The sequence below is a fragment of the Rousettus aegyptiacus genome, unplaced genomic scaffold (genome assembly GCF_014176215.1).
Source record: "Rousettus aegyptiacus isolate mRouAeg1 unplaced genomic scaffold, mRouAeg1.p scaffold_m13_p_4, whole genome shotgun sequence".
In the NCBI taxonomy this organism is placed as follows: Eukaryota; Metazoa; Chordata; class Mammalia; order Chiroptera; family Pteropodidae; genus Rousettus; species Rousettus aegyptiacus.
In genome coordinates this window covers 148,156,206-148,175,595 of record NW_023416307.1, presented here as the reverse complement: position 1 = coordinate 148,175,595, position 19,390 = coordinate 148,156,206, and the positions used below count along the sequence as shown (strand labels likewise).

General features: G+C 46.8%; 1 protein-coding gene across 2 annotated transcripts in view; it reads right to left on the bottom strand.

The window, feature by feature from the left end:
• ITGA9 (integrin subunit alpha 9) overlaps positions 1-19,390 on the bottom strand; it is a 286,264-nt gene that overhangs the window by 115,303 nt on the left and 151,571 nt on the right. For both annotated transcript variants that reach the window (XM_016123918.2, XM_036219043.1), the window contains one exon: positions 8,069-8,145. In XM_016123918.2, coding sequence (XP_015979404.2) covers positions 8,069-8,145 — 77 coding nt within the window. The remainder of the gene's footprint in view (positions 1-8,068; positions 8,146-19,390) is intronic.

The following is a 19,390-nucleotide window of genomic DNA, read 5'->3' as shown; positions in this document are numbered from 1 at the left end:
GCACTTGAGAGAAGGGAACTGGCTTTTTTGTACCCCAGATCAGTCAGTCATTGGTTGAGGGCCGTCCCAGGGCGGGTGTAACCTCCTAGGTAAGGGGACCCCAGTGAGATGAGGGCCATTCTCCAGACCTGAGGTGGAGCGGCTGGGAACCCTCTGCAGCCAACGATGAAGGCAGCGGGGGGCCTGGCACCTGCACAGCACAGGGTCCTGGGTGTGGTGCCAATAGCATCCACCCTGCCTTGTCATTTTGGGATCAAGATCACCTAGAATGAAGTCAGGGAAGAAGGCTCCTAAAATCTAGACTTTTTTTTTACATAGTACGCTGCCTCTCGCTGCAGTAGCAATGAACTGTGATTTATGGCCAGTTCATGGCCTATCACCTTTGGCTCTGGGGATGAGTGGCCAGTGACCTCTGGGGACAAAGCAAAAAAAAAACATCCCTCCTCAGCCACAGTCGTCTTTGGTTTTCCATCTGTGGAGAGTAGCAGGGCCACTCACTTTCCAATTTGCCCAAGGTAATATTAGGTGGCTCAGAACAAATTCTGGAAAGGTACTTATGAGGGGTTGTGTGCAAGACAACAAGAAAAATCTGTGTGGGGGAAGATTTCAGAAAACCAGACGACTGTGCGATTGTGTGACTAAGGGCTGTGGGACGGGCAGGAGCCCAACGACAGTGCCACAGGCATAAATTGCAAAAATCGTAGCAGGGAAACGGCACACGGCTCTTCGTCCGCTCCGGATTTGAGAGAAGTGAGGGATCTAGCGGCCTCATTCCCTCGTTAGGTCCTTTTCTCAGACTGAATGTCCCATGAGAAGGAAGGTAACAGCCATGTCATTTTGACCCTGCTGGAGAGATGCTTACGCATAAAACCCCCCGATGGTTCCCTATTTTTGGAAGCCATGGAAAATACTGCCAAATAAAATTTTACGAGGTACACCTGTGAGGTAGACCCAGACTCCTCAGGTCGCCTGGGAGGGAGGCCGGCTATGCGCAGGTTCCCAGCCTCCTCTATGGTTGACATGGTTACTCCTTAGCCTGCCTTCCATGCTCCTTCGTGGATATCCCCACCCTTTTACCATCCAGATGGAAACTCTCCATCGGGGCCTGCTCAGCAGGAGGAGGGCCACCCCTGAAATTCAGTATTTGTTGGGACAGATTTCTGCTGCTAATGTGTGGTGGGGCCCTGAAAACGAAGTGACCCCACCCCCCGCCTTTGAGTCTGCCCAGCAAAGGAAAACTGTCAGTTGCTCGGGTGATAGTTTGCTGTCCCCAGCCTCACACTAAGGCTGGTGGGCCACTTAGGAAACTATAAGTCAGATCCTCCCTGAGATGGTAAGGAATTTTCTAAAGTCATTTCCACCGGTTAGCAGCGTGTCACAGTGGGATCAAGAGACAGGCCAGGCTCCCCAAACTGCCACAGCTCTTTAAAAACAGAGGCCGTGGGTGGAACACTGGGCCTGGACACCTCTCAGGTGATTCTCTTGCCACTGCCATTTAGCTTTCTTTTTCACCTCAGATAAGTGTCTCGAATCCCAGCCTACCAACTTCCTGTTCTGCACCTGATACACCATGGCTCCAAGCACACACACGAAAACCACCAACCGCAAAGAACCTGTGATCTGGGCTTGTTTCTATTCTGTCTGAGTTACTCTGTAGGACCTCGGAGGGGGTGTCTCAGAGTCACCATCTGTGCTTACCACCCCCCACCCTCCGGTTGATTTGGAGCCAGGGCTCCGAAGAAACACAGCTGCATGGCCCAGCTCCACCCAGGTCCCTCCCAGGGTGATGGAGGGGTCAGAGGTCTTATCCTCTCTGCCTGGGAGGTGCCGTGGACACATCCCTCACCTGCTTTTGCTGCTGTCCTCAGGAAAAAGGGATCAAAGCTCCCGGCCCTGTATTTGGCTCATGGGTTTGCTCTAAAGCCAAATGCCTCCTCAGCATGTGATCAACAAGCGGTGGTAAAGGAGGGAGGAAAAGATCGAGATGCAGACAAATGCAATTGGAAATAAAGTCACCATAGTAATGAGGACTGCTGAGTGCAAACATTTTCATGCAAAACAGGAGAAGAAAGCATTCCCAGGAAGTTAATGGGAAGAGTCTTGGTAGAACGCTCTTGCCGGAAATTCCAGCATTCATTCATCAACTGAGATTCTTTGAGAAAGTGGGTGCAGCAGACAGTGCACAGCCCCTGCCACCCCCCCCCCCTCTTTGAGTGCTCTTGCTGACTTCTAGCTGCCAGTGTCTGCTATCTGTCACAGGCTGGAAGTGCCAGGGAATTAACTGTCCCTACTCGCCCCACCCCAGAGTAGCCCTCACCCAATGACTCAGTAATTGTTGTACAAACACAATGGCCCCTTCACCCCTCAGATGCAATAATTTTGAGGTGTGTTTTCTACCATTCCCCAGCATCTCTCTACAGGATAAGCCCCAGGAACCCACTGCGGAAGTTGGGTGTGATGGGCTCACTGAGAGCCTTTCTCTATTCATATCCTTCGTCATGAGACATTGCAGGTCCTCCCATCAGGAAGTAGAATTTATTTTCCCATCCCTTGAATCCGGTTGGCCCTGTGACTTTGCTTTGGCCGACAGAAGGTGGCAAGTGGCAATATACCAGTTCTGAAACTAGGCTTCATGAGGCCTTCTATACTGCTGTTCTACCATATGGACCCCTGCTGTGCTATAAGAATAAGCCTGGACTAGCCTGCTAAAGGATGAGAGACCACGTGGAGGACAGCAGAGGGACCTCGGCCAACAAAAGCCAATCGTCACAAACAGGGGCACCTAGCCAACCTGACTTGGGCTGCAGAACCATGAGGGAGCCTAGGAAGACCAGAAGACCCAAGCGGCTGAGCCCAGGATGAACAGCTGACCCACAGAATCAGGAGCTCTTAGGCATAAAGTTTTGGGATGATTTGTTACACAGCAATAAGTAACTGATATACTAATGTTACAGTGTGCCCTTATTGGCAGCCTTCCCTGTATACTTCTTTACTCCCCTACTTTTGTTCTCTGTACTTCTCAAGTAACTTATTTATACTCAAATGCTTCTCACAGGGTCAGCTTCTGGGAGAACTCAAACTCAGAGTGGAGTGCTTCTTCCCTGTGCTTCTAGGAGATTCCTTAGATTCTGATTATTAGAGGTATCATAGTGAATTATAATTACTGTTTTCACGTGTGTTTCCGCTGCTAGACCAAGAACATCAGGAAAAAGTAGTTTGCCCCTATTTATTCCCACCGAGCCTGGTACAGCCATAGAAAGTGCTCCATCGATATTTGTCAGATAAATGAATATATCAGAACGGTGTCACTTCTTGTCAGGTGAGTAGAAGCTAGGCACTCAAGAAGGGCACTGTACCATTCAATACCACCTCTCCCAGTGCGTAGGTGTCTCTTTGCTTGCCTCACTCTACTGATCCCCTTCCCAGGGGCCTACATCACACCCTCTGCTGAGGTAACCCCACAGAAGACCACCCGCTTGTGTTCCCGAAATGTGGGAGAGACACCTTCTGCCTCCCATCAGGGAACCCGCATCAGCGCGCTTGTTCTGAGAAAGGAGATGAGGACGAGCAATCCACCTCTCGTTCAGAATTCTAGTCCCTGGGACATTTTACCTTTCTTTCAAGGATATGCCATTCAAATCCATTCCTGTTTCCAAAACAGCAACTACAAAAGCAGCTGCTGCCAGTCAACAAGTTTATTTTGCATCCCTACCCCCTCCAAGATCCGGGGCAGAAAGTGAAGGGAAAAAATAAATAAATCACATGGTTAATAATCTGGTAAGGGCAAAAGTTTTCCAAGTTTCTCATCAGCTCCTATTCACCTTCCAGCCTAATCCTAATAATACTAATATTACTACTAATACTACCAATAGTACCAATACTACTAATACTAATATTGTCACATTTGAGTAAACTCTTGATGTACCAGCCCCGCAATCTCACAGTCAAATCTGAGACGCCCCAAGGAGAGAAAAATCTAACCTACATGGATTAAGACCGTGATGACTCAAAGCAAAGACTGCTATTGACCAGCAGGACAGGCGGCTAACATCCCCGGAGAGGAAATCTGTTGAGCCGGGCCTCACAGGTCACACAGCACACGAGGAAGCATGAGCGGGGTGGACAGAAGCCACATCTTTGATCAGGAATTGTTTTTTATCCACCTTCTTTCCAAACTGGGGCTTTTCCCCCAGGGTCCCCAGTCTTGGTACTTCTGAATTAGCCGCTATCAGACCACAACAGCAACTGAGATCCATACGCAGGGAGCGAGCAGGACATTTCCAGCTTTAATTTCGCCCCCATCATCACGAGCCCTTAAGCGAACAACCTGCTCTCCCTGAGGCTCCCTATCCTCCACACAAAAAAAGAGGGTAATTATTTACGTCTCAGGATCATCGAGAGGATCAAATGAAATAATAATGCTAGCTCTCATCTACTGAGTGCTTACTACACAACAAGACCTTTCGGAAGCACTTAAATATGTTTTAATTCGCTAAATATTCAAAATAACTTGGTATGGTGGTGCTCTTAGTTCTCCCATTTTACAGATGAGGAAACGGAGGCACAGAGATGTTAAGAAGCTTGCCCAAGTTTGCACAGCTGGTAAGACACTACAGTAAGTTCATGTATACTGAGGACTCTTCGGTGTACCCAGTGCTCATAGGTGCTCAATAAACAGGGGTCTCTTCCCCTTCGTAAAACAAGACAACTTTACCTCTACCCTGCGCTGTGCAGTTAATGATTCTGGCCACTCTGCCATTTCTGAAAAGGAGAACAATTTGTTTCAAACTCTAAATAGCTCTCTAGGTGCAATGATCCTTCTCTCAAAGACGGCGCTACCCATCTCCCGGCCAAGAGTTTTGGGAAATTCACTTAACACCCCCAACCCCAGACCACAATAATAGCATTAGTAAGGCTACAACCATAGGACCATTCATTTTATGTGACCGCTAGATGGTTCTTTTAACGTCATAAATATTCTACCATGTCTCTTCACCTCCCTTAAGAGTTCTTTCATTATCGGTGTTGGCTAGCCAGAAGGCACTGAAATGTTCCACTGATCTCCTATGGGATGCATCAAAAAAACCTTTTTTTTAAGCTCGACTGCCATAGTCTATATTTCTTTTTCTTTATCCTAATCACATGCGATGTATTCTTAGGTAGAGTATTCAGACAGACAAAACAAAACAGAGTTGCGTCATTTTACAAATGGAATTTTCAGTCCTGTTTAATAGAAACTATTGGAATAGCTTCATCCCAATCCCTGGACCTTTTTGGGAATGGCATGTTTTGGAACCAGGCTCAAGACCATTAAAGGCTGTGGACTTTTAATTGAAGAGTTGGTTGTTTTAAGAGACAATAGGCCTGCCAGAATTCATGCTCTCTGGAGAGAAAAATAAAAACATCCATGAGGCCCAGTCACAGAGAGCATTTCCTGGCTCGGTCCCTGGCCACTCTGGGTGACCCAATCACTCCCAGCTGTCTGCCCTTCTGTCTTCTTAAGACAAAGCCTCCTCCGTCTGGTGGAAGCTTGGCTGCTTCCATCCACAACGCCTTGTCCTGAAGTCTACCCAGTCACTGGAGGGGTCTCTCCCTGCTACCTCTCTGCTTCAACCGTTCGGTACGGTGAGTCGCTGCTAGCACGAGAGCTAGTCTCTAAAAAACTGCACGAAGGCAGGGATTTTATCCAAATTGCCTGTGGAGATCAACGTAACACCTCTCGATAAGTCCGGCCCCGTCAAGGGTGCTCCTGCATGGGGACAAAAGGTGTTTGCTCCACGGACCTGAGCCAGCAACACAGGAACAGAGATGGATGGAGAAAGTAGCTGACTCAAAACTCCAGCTGGAACTGACTTTCACTGGGCGGAAGACAAGACCAAATGACTCATACCGTTTTCTCATTCATATTCTCCCTCCATCCCTCCCTCCCTCCTTCTCTCTCTCTCTCATGTCTCATTTTGTTCTCCTGACCACTTCCTTCACTCTGGACCCTGCAGATCTTCACAGGAATCCTGCTCTCCACAGCCACTGTCTTACTCACATTGCCCCTCTGCCCAGAATGCCTGGATCCTACTCATTCCCCTTCCTGGAAGCTGTTCCATGGCCCTGTAATGACCCATCCATCTCCTAAAGCACTGAAATGATGGGACCACCATCACCCAGTTGCTGGGAGAGCAGCCTGGTGCCCAGTATTTCCTTGACTGAACAATGAGGGAATGTACATCCCGGCCCAGGCAATAATGAACCAAGAGAGTTAAATTGCCACAGCAGCTCCCTTCTGGTTCAAGCCACTGAGCCCTCGTTAACCAAATTTGAACCTTGGCTTCCACTAGTAGTTTACTGACTGTGCCTCCTCCTCTGGGCCTGGCTCTAGTCGGACACCTGGGGAAATCCAATGTAACAGAAACCATAGGTTTGTTTTTGTGTCTCTACTTATCCAATTATCAAGTAACATTTCTCTGGTGCTCCTTTGGGGACAGCTTTGGGTCCCAGAGTATAATGAAGGTTTAAGGGGAAATTTTGAGAGAACAGAGGGCCACTTTGGAAATAACTCTTCCTAAGGAGAGGTTCAGAGTTTTGGTCCAAAGACAGTGCTTCTGAGATTGAGAGAATCTCCTCACCTAGACTCTGGCTCTTATGTCTGAGTTCCAGGAAGATGAAATTACAAGAAAAGCTGAAACAGCTCACAAAACTATAGGAGCAAGAGAATGTTTTCCCACCACGTAAAATTATCTACAATTCAGAATAAATTCCCAACATCTATAGTCTGCCTCAAGATAAAACAAACCCATGTATTTTTGTTTCATGTTACTTTTTTTCCTAAAACACTTTTTGGAAGACTTCTTTGAAACTAAAAGTACTGACCTGATAATTTATGAATCTTCTTTGGAATTGGTTTCTCTAATAATCCCAGGAGGTCTTTCTTACTAATGTTAAAAAATTCCAATATCCATTTCATCAGTTTGAAGTAATTGTCTAAGCTTGGCAAAACATTCAAGACTTTAATCTACCACTCTTGTCCTAAGTAAAACTAATGCTAATTAATATTTAAGTGGTTCGGAGGGAGTATTTATGTGTGTGTGGGAGGGATGACATCACCTTTCCTCTAATAAATGGAAAACAAAACAAAAAAAGAATCTTAGTATTACTTTCTTTTGATGAATGATACATCATTTATCACCGTAAGAGTGTCCTAGTGGAGTCACTGGTTCACGAGGAGATGTTTCTTTCATTCCATCCAAACTTTTTTTTACAGTTACAAATAAGGGACATAGTATAGCATTTTAGAGAATACCTATCAAAACGAATGGCTATTTTGGAGAAATGGTAATAAATCACATGGAGGGGCTTTCTGGCCCCAAGGCTAAAGCGATCTTGCAGGAAGAATTGCCTCGAAAGGAAGCGATTCTCTGAAGTGATGCAGGGCGGGCACCTTCATCCTGAGGGAGAGCTGAAATAAAAGGCTGGCTACGAGGAGGCAGGAGGCCTCTGCGCGGTCCGCCTTTAGCCTGGGAGATTCATGCGCTGTGGGAGGACGTCCTGAAGCAATAGAGACTGCCTGCCCTGCGGCCCCCGCGCGCCTGGATCAGGCAGCCCGCCCCTGCCCGCCCCTGCCCGCCCCATCTCCTGCCACAGAGCCATCGCTTGCCGGTAAAGCAGACGCCACTGTTCGACGTGGAAAAAATAAAAATAAAAAGAACCTTTATGTAACGATCACTCTGATCAGATGAATTGTCCCAAACGGTTAAATACGGGCAACTACATACGGCTCAACTTAATACAGCGAGTGAACATCACACACACAAATACAGAAATTAGAAATACCGGTTAAACTGTGAAACGTGGAAGTGCGAACAGGACAAAAACCAAACTATCCCCTCAAAATAATAGCTGTTGTTAAAATTACTGTGTAACACACTTTTTTTTTTTTTTAAACCACAAAACATCATTGTAACCCACTGACGCTATTCCCCTCTTTGGCGGAGAAACCTGTACGTTCAGGCTTTGGGCCTGGAGTTCAGACGAACGAGCTTTGCAGAATGATGTCGTGAAAGGGGCACTGACTCACCTGGACAGCAGCAGCTGACCCTGCAGCTGCAGGTCGGCGGCACAGTCCTCCGAACGGCAATTCCTTTCGAAGACAGTCTGCGGGAGAGACAGGACGGGACGGTCAGAGCAGGACTGAATGGCGGATGAGCAAACAGCAGCTAAACCCTTTCTTCTAAACCGGGAGAATTCTCCCGTGAGCCTTCACGCCGTCTACACCCCGGCATGGTGAGGGGTCCTCCTCGGGCTCTGAGGAGCCCCCAGATCTATGGTGGTCTTGCCTGCAGAGCGAATGCCTTACCTGATTCACTTCTCAGTCTGCTGAGGAGCTTCCTCAAGGAGTTTTTCAAGAAGGTTACATGACAGCTGTCCTTTCCGTCTTTGTCTCAGAATATCTCTAATGCCCTCGGATGTGAGTGAGTGACAATCCAGTGGAGTAAAGAATTCTTAGATGGTAGTCTGGTCACTCCCCTCTGTTGGCTGTCTTGGGGAGGCAGAAACTCTATAACTGGGGTGGGTTCTGCCTGAGCGATGGGATCGTATCCTAATTTTTAGTTCCAAACAGAAAGTCAAAGGTAATCAGACTGGGAGGCTGAGGGACCACAACAAGGCTGGAGGAATCCTTTCCTGTGTCTTGGCGGGGTGGCCGGTAGTGAACAGGGACACAGTGTCCTTTTTGTAAGCAAGACTGGGCCTCGACAGCCAAAGCCACACCCAGTGCTGGAGCCTACAGCTCGGTGTGCCAAACCTGACAACTTTCCAGAGGGCCTGGCGTGTGTCTGAGTCCAGCCTATCTGTGGGGGTTGGCTGGGGAGCCAGACGCAGTGTTTTGGGAGGAATTATAGTTTTCTCCTCTCTATAGTGCATGGTGGGCTTGTCAGTCTCTTCCTCAATCTGGTGGTCTCCCATCTACGGACAGAAGGCTCCCCATATTCCAGACTGATGGACCCTTCACAACATGGCTCTGCTGGTTTTGGTGGGATTTAAGAGAAAACAGCCTGTTGTCATTTTTTAGTAGTAGTATTCGCTATTAAACTCCTTCATTGTCCCTGCTCATGTTTGTGAGCCTGCCCCACACGGTTGCAGGGGATTTGCTGCCCTCCCACAGACGGCCTCTCAGACATGGAGTCCAGCAAAGTCACTTGCCCATGGTCAGTCTCTACCCAACCAGATGGGGTAATTTGCCGGTGGAAATTCATATTCCCGTGCTACATTTCCAAAAGAATAAAGTGTCACAGCCAACATTCCCTGCCTTGACTGTGGGGGAAAAACTCACGAATGCCTTGGGCAACAAGAAGAAATTCTCGCGTCCTTTTAGACACTTACTGGGGCAGGAAGAGGATCAAATTTCCAGATTTCCCTCTGAGACACTTGTGCTTTATTTGCCAGGGAGAAAACAGGAGGAAGCGGACGTGAGGACCAGGTGAACATCTCAGGTGAGAGAAGAAGGCCTTTTGAGGTTAGAATTGAGGTAAAAACACCAACAGTGGCTTTACCGCCAAGTCAATGAATCACAAGCCGAAGGTCCCTGCTGACGCGCCCCTCCTGAGGACCTGAACCTAACTTTGTATTCATAACTTCACTTTTTTCTTTTTTTCTTCGAGATCATTTTTCCTCCCTAACTGTATAAGCTTCAGGCCCCGCAAAACCCAGCTCTGCACCTGGTGGCAGGCTTCTCCTTCCGTTTGTCTTTCCCATTTCACAGGCAGGAGAGAAAGTCTGACTTCCCCACCTTTAGGGTGGGGTAGGGGCTGTAAGCGGATGAGAACTGAGGAAGAGGATGTGACCTAAATCCATTTGTGTCATACAATCTGGCAAGATCTGGTCCCTGCCCTCCTCACCTCTGTCACTCTGGCTCTCTCGTGCCAGCTGCTCTTCAGACTTCCCACCTGGGGGCCTCCCCACAAGCCGGTTCCTAATTCCGCCACCTCATGCACCCAGGTGTCTCCTCCTCCTTCAATGAGCAAATGAGAACCATGTCCCTGAGTCCCCGACAAGCTCCTGTCCCTGCTATAAGCTCTGATATTTCCATGAACTTTTCCCTTCCACTGCTCTTCTTGGTTGGAGCTAAGTAATTCTGTCATTACAAGTTTCCTGCTCATCTCCCCTGCTAAGATGATGCTCCATAAGGATGGGGACTGTATTGGTCCCACCTCCTTCAGAGCCTGGCATGTAGAAGCCACCATCTCTTATTTCACTCTGGTTAAAGGAAGCTAAACCTTTCATATCAGGAGACAACTGTTTCCTGTCTCAAGCTTCAGAGAGCTGCAGACTGGACACCCAGCGGCCTGCATGGCCCCACGGACTGGATTTCCTCACTCTGGTCTTGACCTCTGGTTTCCCCGGAGAATACAGTTCTCTTTTAAAAATCCTCTCTGCAGCTTCTCCCCAAATTCTCGTTCTACTTCTTTTAGAACAGGGTTGGCAGGCTTCTTCTGTAAAAAGCCAGATAAATATTTTTGACTTTGTGGGCCATATTATCTCTGTTGCAACTACTCCGTCTGCTGCTATAGAGGGAAGGCAGCCAAGGACAGTAAGTAAAGGAATGGGAGTGGCTGTCTCTCAATAAAACTTTATTTACAAAACAGGCCGCTGGTGTTGAAAAGCTTTCTGTTGTTAATGCAGTAAATCTGCACTACTTTAAAAAGCTTTATGAACTGTTTCAAAATGGTATCCATTAACTGCTTTTAACAAGTTATCTTTTTCTCAGGTGACAAATGTCCATCTTCACAAGAGCACTTTTTATGTATTGTGTATTGATCTTTAAGAAAGCTTCCTCAAAAGAAAATGTACAAAAAATTAAAAAGTAAAACAGGCTGGTAGGCGGAATTCAACCTGTAGTAGGCTGTAGTTTGTTGACTTTTATTCTAGAATATTAGGCTAATGGTTTCCTCATTCCCTTCAGGCTAGAAAACAAAACAAAACAAAACAAAACACAGTGAATCCTGCTCAAGTTACATTTCACTGTGGCCCAGAGCACAGAGGCTGTAGCTAGCTGTTCTTTTCTCACAATGCTGTGGCCACCAAGGCCAGGGCAGCCTTGGGGACATGTGATTCGGGACCAGCAGCTCACTGGCTGCCCTGGCCAAGGCTGACTTCAGAGAGGAAGTCATACAGGTGCTCAGGCCTTGAGATACTCATTTCTCCGAGCCAAATCTGCACTGGGAAATCTTCCTTTCTGACCTAATTAATAGGAAATAGGCTCCTCAGCCTATTCCAGCTGTTATGTTCTGAGGAGGGTCAGTTTCTTGGACTCAGTGATATTAACTTTAAAAAATATATAATCATTGACATAGGTTAGACACTGTTTATAGGGTTGCTATGGCAACTAAATCCCCTGCTGAGTCCTGAGAAAATAGACAACTGATTTGGGTGGAGATACATGCTTTTCGAATTCCACCCCAAAGAGACCAAACAAGAAGGCTATTTTTAAGCTAAAGTGAGTGAGACTTGTCCTGATAGGCCATGTGACTTTGTAGAGAGTCTCTGTCTGGACAACAGGAGGAACATTTTTGAACTGCTGCTCCTCCCATAGGCCCGCTTAAGTTCCCAGAAGCTCCGCCCATATGTAATTCATGTCTGTACCCTCCAGCACCCAACAGTGTTAACTTTTTGTGCGTAAGCGCAATGATCCGAGTGTAAGAGGTTCCTCCCTCCCAATCCTGCTAATGGGCTCTTCCTCCAGAATCCAACGCTGTCCTTAAATGAAAGACAAATACTTTGTAGAATTAAAGCTGAGAAATTCCTTCTATCTCAGGGTCTGTACGAATTGCCCTTTTAGATTTTGAAATTATGGGAGAAAAAACAGCCCTGTTGGTCTCCCTCTAAACCCAAACATGGCACCGATTTTGCTTCACGCCCCTATGGAACTCCTGGAAGTCCTCCGTTCTGTCTTTCGGCATCCTTTGGCTTCCGCGGTTGGCAGAATGGTGCCCTCTGTCTAAAGGTATCACTTTGATGATCTCGTTGATCCCATGAAGAACTGAGTGGGAGGATGAGCTGCTCGGCGAGGTCCTGGCCCACCAGGAACTGGGCCTGGCCTCTGGACTCACCCAGTGCCCTTTCCAGGACCGCCTACGACCGAGTGGTCTTTTACAGGCCACATTTCGCCCCTCTCTACAACCTCCGACTTCTAACATCAGCCATAAACTCTCTTCCAGAAGCTTCGCCTCCCAGGACTGGGAATCCTCTCCCTTGATTGTCGCCCTGGAATCTTTTGTATTCTACGGTTCATTTATTTTTATTTTTAACCGCTATTAAGTAGTTGCATGAGGCAGAAAACAGAACCAACAAGTTCAAATAAAGGGGTTGGTGCTGCCGGAGGAAAAAAAAAATGATGCTAGCTGTGTTTCCAAAAGTTGCTGAGCCAGATAAAGCTAGAGGACCGGGAGTGAGGAAGATGGCCCTAAAACTGGAGAGGTCTCCAGCGAGACTTCTCCTCACCTATCTGCAGGCACATCACTTAAATGGCACCCCAGTGCCTTGCCTTTGATTTCCTAAACCATCTCAGAAGATAACAAGGGAGGGGCTCATGTTTCTTCCGCAGCCAGACACTGTCCCCTGGGCATGAGTCCTCGTTTGCTCACACACACACTCTACGTGCCTGCGGGAGAGGGTTTCGCTAAGGCAGGGCAATGCAGAAGAACGTCCAATGGGCTTGCAGGTTTGGGTAGGGGATACGCTATTTTCTTCAAAAAAGAGTTCTGAAGGACCAGAACATACTTTATCCATAAATTGCAAAGATAAAACACTAAAGAGGAAATTTTGCAAATTTGACAGGTCACTATAGGGTACGGCCCAGCCTTTGAGGGGCGGGAGATTGCTCTCCTTTGCTTTTGGGGTTAGCCTTGAAGGGGAAGCCTGAGACGCAGAGACACAGCCAGACTTCCCTGGTCAGTCGGAAGGATGAACTACTTGTTTCCCTCACACGCACCTGACCCTAGATGGTTTTCACACGTGTGTCACCATGGTGCCTTCTGAAAAGACTACCCGGAAGCCGATGCCTATACAAGTTGGGTCGATGTGGTTGACATCAGGATGGAGGGTGGAAACTTCTTCCTCTAACACCCCTTTTCCTCCTCCGCTGGGCCAAAATCCTCCCCTAAATCCAGGTGTGTAATCTGGACCGCGCCAATCGGATGGTCTCTGAAACCCGTCTGGCTCTGATGTCTAGAGTTACTCCGCCCTCTTCTCTTCCACTCTCCCTCCCCCTCGGCTTCCCATTCTTCTGCAGAGACTTTACATACGATAACGAAAATAAACCTTAGAGCTGTAAATAATGGCATTTTAAGCCAGCCAGGCACTTCAGCCTGGCAAGTATTAACTAATATACATGCTGAACAAACAGTCGGTTTTCACAGGCGTGGGGCGATAGGCCCGCATGCCAGGCACTGAGGAGTCTGGGGTCTGCAGTGAGAAAAACAGATGGTGACAATTTTCAGCACAATGGAACTGCAAGGTTTACAGCTTCGACATAGTTAAAAATTAACATTAGAGTAAAATCGCTTACTTTTCACTTGAGAAATGACAAAGTAAGTGCTCTCCACATAGCCGATGCCTTGTCTTTCGCCCGCCATATTTCCTCCATCTTGTTTTTCAAAAAGGAGATTTGCACATGCACAAGTGTTCTCCAGGAAAGACAAGTCCCCCGACACCACACGCCACCTTCTCCTGCCTGGGAGGAATCCCCTGAGTGCTCGCGGAGTACATTTCTTTTAACTAAACAGCTTTGCGGAATCTACCAGAGAAGAGATTCTGATGATGGCCACCCTTTGCAGGATGACCTAACCTTTTGTCGTTTCAGCAGGGTTTTCAACCGAGATAGATTTCCTGGGCATTCACTATGGGTGAAGCGCTGTGCTAGGCACTGGGAATCAATAGATAAAATAGACCTCCGCCCTCGGTAGGCTGCCTTTCTGGTGAGGGAGACAGGAAATCAATCAGACAACGTAATAACAAACTGCGACAGGTGTCGTGAAGAAATCTAAAAGTCAGAGAATATAGGGGAGTTGGGGAATGGTTCTCTGAGGAGGTGACATTTAGGCTGAGGTCTAAAGAATGAAGAACTGGCAGTGAGGAAAGCATGGCAAGAGCTTTCCAGAAGTGGCATCAGGGTATGCAAAGGACCTGAGGCAGGAAAGGGCTTGGTAAGTTTGAGGGTGGTTGGAGTGTGGTACTTGAGTAGACTGGATGATGCCAGAGAAGCTGGGGCCCCATTGTGCAGGACCCTGTTAACTTTTGTAAGATTCTAGACTTTCTTCTAAGGGCAGAAGGAAGCTATTGGAGGCAGGGAGTCGGGGTGGAGAATTATTCAGAGAAGTGACCTGGTCCAAGAGAGAAATAATAGTGGCCTGGACTAGAGCGGTGACAGTAGAGATGGAGTAAAGAGGAGGGATTCGTGCACCATTTGAACTTTGTGATGGTACAGCCGACTTTCGGGTTCCGGTGACATAGGTCATCCTTCTGTCTTTCCCCTGTAGAACAAGGGGCATCTCTGAGCCCAAAAAGGGAGGGCCGGACAATCCTAAAGATCATGAAAGGTTCCCTCGAGGAACCAGCCAGAAGCCTTAGGTGGTTCTATTGCCTCCCACCCAGGGAAACTACCCCATGGACCAGCTGAGATGGGACACACCCTCAGCAGAAAGAAGACAGATTCAGTGGTGCGTCTGCTTCCTGCAGAGCTCCGGTTAGACTCACTGCCACGAGCTGCCTCATTCCTCCCTCCCAACAGCGCTGTGACACCTTCTCGTGACCTCCATCCACTCACTGGGGAAGAGACGGAAAGTGACCTGCCCTTCCCAGGAAAGGAAGAGCGGAACCCAACGCTGCCTCGTCATTTCTGTCCTTCTCGCAGGGAGGAGGAGGAGATGATGGCACCCCAGCTGATAGGTGACAAATGGGGGCTCTCAGGGGGTCAATAACTTGCCCCCTGCCCCTAGGTGCGTATATTCTGGTCTGAGCTGGGACCCTAATCTTCTCACTAGGGCTCTGCTTCCTGGAAGTGGGCCTAGTTCTCAGAATCTTTCTTCCTCTCAAACTGAGCAAACATCTGGAAGATCCATGAAAGAAGATCATTTAATTATCTATTTTAAAAAATAATAATCAGGAAAAGGAGAATAAGCAAAGATCACTCTCCCAGAATTTTTCTCAAGCTCCTGGACAATTTTACCAATCTAAGGACAATTTTTTTTCTTTCATTTTAACTTCAATCAAAGGATCACATGGTTAAAAAAATAATGACCTCCTGAAACACACCATCCTCTAAGTCCTGCCTTCCAGGGACAACGACTATTACCCATGTCCATTTATGTTTCTTTTGATGATTATTTCACATCTCTAGAGAAGAGGCCGATGCTACCACTTCTTGATTGATCAGATTTAGACGTTATCTCACTGAATTACTGCTGTGATAGACAAGACTTTATCTCAATTACAAAAGGGCCCCCCTGCCGTCCACTTTCGTAACTTTGATAAGCAAAACATTACATTACTCTTAGCTCCTCTACTACAGTGGTTCTCAAATGTTTGTTACATCGGAATCACCTGGTCAGCTTGTTAAAACACAGACCGCTGGGACCCACCCCAGGAGCATCTGATTCGATGGGTCTGGATTGGTGTCCCTGGATTGTCATTTCTCACGAGACCCCAAGAGAGGCTGATAGTTCCGATTCAGTGATTACACTTTAAGAAGCAGTGCTCTGCTGGTGACCTCTGCAATTTTAAGTAACAAACAGCTGTTTCATTAAGTTTTACAGTATCTCTTGGCTCACCAATGTAAAAGATATTGAGAGAACTTCTGTAGTTCTATTTTTACCTCTACACAGTCAAATTTAAATGATATTTACACTTTATACTGTAACCACAGCTCTAGTTTGGGCTTGGCTGTAAATACTGAAAACCACGAAACAGTGCTATTGTTATTATGGCTACGTGATTATTGTTCACAGTAGAGCCGATGCAAGGGTCATGATTACATACCCTCCTCCACAGGTTCCACGTTAAACTCCTAGAATACTCAACTTTTACTTAAGGGAGAATATTTCTAACGTCAAAGTCCATCTCTTATACTCTTCTTCTTGCTTAAAATCCCACCACGTTTTAATTTGTTTTCTATTTGAACTATGACATATTGACCACATTTCTATTTCTCCGGGAATTTTTGATTGTCTTTATTTTTTCTTATCCATAGAAGAAACATATTCCATCTATTGTATCCTGAATATCTGCTACTTTCTTGTCATTCTGTCTATGGTTTGAAATCCATTAATCCCCTCTTCTAAATTGACTATTTTTCCGATGTGCCGCACGGTTGTAATCCAAGAATTTCTTGCCGTTAGACTGCTGGGAGTAAGTTCCACAATTTTTTGCATCCACATCTTGCTCCTTCTGGTTGTCAACTTTGTTTTGTTGGAGGGCATCTCAGGTAATATCCTTGGAGGAGTTACTATGGAGGTAAAATTTCTGGGTCCTTGCTTGTCTGAAAAATTATTTCGACCTCATACTGGACCGTTAGGCTAAGTATAAAATTCTAGTTTCAAAATCACTTGCTTTCAGAACTTTGAAGGCTTTATTTCACCATATGCTAGCTTCCACTCTTGCTAATAAGGAGTCTAAGGGGACTACACAGAATGGCTAATTCTGTTGCAAGCTGATATACATCTCCCAATATCACCACCCTGTATTTCCTATTCTCAAAGCATTTAGAATTCTCCATAAGCTTTAGGAGTAGTGACATTTCGAAATTATGTATCTAGGATATTTGGGGTTTATCCTGCTTGTAAGTTGTTGGGCCTTTTAGACTTAAAAATCTCTTTAATTCCAGGAATGTTTATTCCATTATATCTCTTATAATTTCTTCTTCATTTTCTCTGTTTACTTTTTCTGATATTCCGACTTGGATATAAGAATTTGTAGAGTCATCCTTTACCTCTCTTTTCTATTTGCCTTTTGTTTCTCCTCACTGGGAGATTTCGTACACTGATCTTCTAAACCTTCTACTAAACTTTTGGCTCTACAAGCATATTATTAATTTTCAAGAGCCCTTTGTTTATTCTCTGGATCTTTCCTTTAAAAAAAAAAATCCCAACCATTTACAGTGGATGGGATATATTCTTAAATCGCCTTATGTTGATTACATAGAGTTTAAGCTGATTTTTTATAATCATTTCTATTCCCTGAATAGTTTATTTTCTTCTAAGTCAGTTATTCTGCACGTTTAGTTGTTATTTTTTTCATGTACCACATTTCCTCCCAGTCTCAGGTTTCCTTGGTTGTTCATTCGTATTAGAGAATAAGGTAAAAAAGGGCTGATTGGAAAAACAGTGGGAGTGTTTGGGTGGGAGAGAAGTTAGGCTAGCCTTGCCTTTGGAAACATGCCAGAAGTCAGGCTTTTGTCTGGGGAACCATGCTACCCACACTCTCTCCCAAGCAGTTTATTCGGTTCTTTAGAGAAGGAAATGTCTAGTGGCTTGCTACGCTGCATGCCTGAAGCATGTCGGAAGGGGGTGGGTAGGGTGGAAAGTCAACTCTTCTACATATCAACCATCACTTAACATGTCCTCCCTGTTTTCAGCCCCATTTCGCACATTTGCACCCTCTGTAACTGCTGGACCAGCCATGGCTGCAGCCTCTCTGGCTCTAATGGGTAGACAGGCTGCCGACATAGGATAGAGACCTGTCCTATGTATAGTGCAAGGTGCACCCACCAACACCCTTTCTTCCTCTTTACTCACTCCAGAAAATTACTGGGCTCTCTCATTGGCTGATACTCCTTGCCCCACAATGGTTACCCTCCTGTTCTGATTTACTTATTTATAATTATCCTAATAGGATCTCAGAAAGTATAGACAAATATTTATGCTTGGTCAGCCACCTTGAAGTGACCAGAAATGACACCTTCATACTGATCTGTCTCTGTATCCCCGGCGTTGATCAGGAGGCTTGAATCCAAAAATGTCAGTAAAGGTTCTAAGATGCTCTTCACTAACCAAGACCCACTCTGTGCAACGGATGCATCTGTAGAAATGAGAGTTGGGTCCACCATGGAAGGTATGCCCACGGCAGCAGGATGTTGAGCAGAGTAGGCAGCAACCTTACTGGGTCATTTTAGAGACAGAACGAGCACAGAGTACCCTGAAATGATTTCCCTGAGGACCCTGGGTTTGGCCCACTCCCATAACACAAGTTCATCAGGCCTGCAAGAGTCCATCTAACAGACAGAGCAGAGAAATAGTGGAACTAAAAGACTAGTTATCTAGAAACTATCATAGTACTCTGATTAACTGAGTCCCCAGACTGACCTCTTGTCCACACTCCATCTGGAGATGGCACCGTCACTCCTCGGCCCAGGTAGAATTCATCAGCTTCCTTCCCCGCCTCTTAATCACACTCTCCCCTCGTCTTCTCCTCACCTTCTTCATGCTTCCCCTGCATGCCAGCCCCTCCACGTTGCCCCACCCACTCAGACACCCAGTGTCCTCCAGGTCTGTCTCCTCACTCCCCCGGAGCCTGCTCTAAGTATCAGAGACCATCAGGGGCATAGCGGTCACGCTCCAGGACACTTGTGTTTTGAAAAGAAGCTCATGTTTGAAATCAAAAGAAGCATTCAGAAAGGCAGTATTGCCAATCGATTGTGTGCGTGTGGGCAGCGGGCACTGTTAGCCCCACCCCCCAGCTGATGTGAGTCTAGGCAACTAATGGCTCACTTCTGCATCCTTCTCCAGAGACCTGTCCTAAGCTGAAGGAGGTCTCCTTCAAGAAGGGTTACACTCCCCTACCGCACCCCACAGGCGGCCAATAACTGACTATTATGGGGTACGAAAGGCCAGCCCCCTCACCTCAAGGACAATTCTTTGATATAATTTAGGCCCCGGAGTTCTCTGCCTCGGGCCAAGGCTGGATCTTAGCTGACACTGCTTTCCTGCTCAGCCCCTCCCCTTCCCTCATTTCCTCACAGGTTTCTCCCGAGAGCACAGCCTCATTAGACTAGGTGTTCCCAAATCCTTGTCTCAGGCTCTGCTTCTAGGAAACCTGATCCCAGACCACATGGGTTAGATTTTGGGAGAAGATAGGGAAGCCTAGGTTAGAACAAACAAACAAAAAAAATCACCACTTAATTGAACATCTAGAGGGACATCTCCAACCCCAAACACTTCTCTGTGGTTCTATTTACAAGCCTAATCTGCCAGGAGTGGGCGGGCCACTGGTCTGCTGGTTCCCTCACACGTCAGAACGGCCATACGGTGGAGGGTGGGGCCGTGAGCGGCTCCACAGCTTTGTCCGCCCCGCTGCACAGGAGTCAGGGTTAGCCGAAATCCAGTTTCGCCTGACCCTCCCCAGGGCCCTG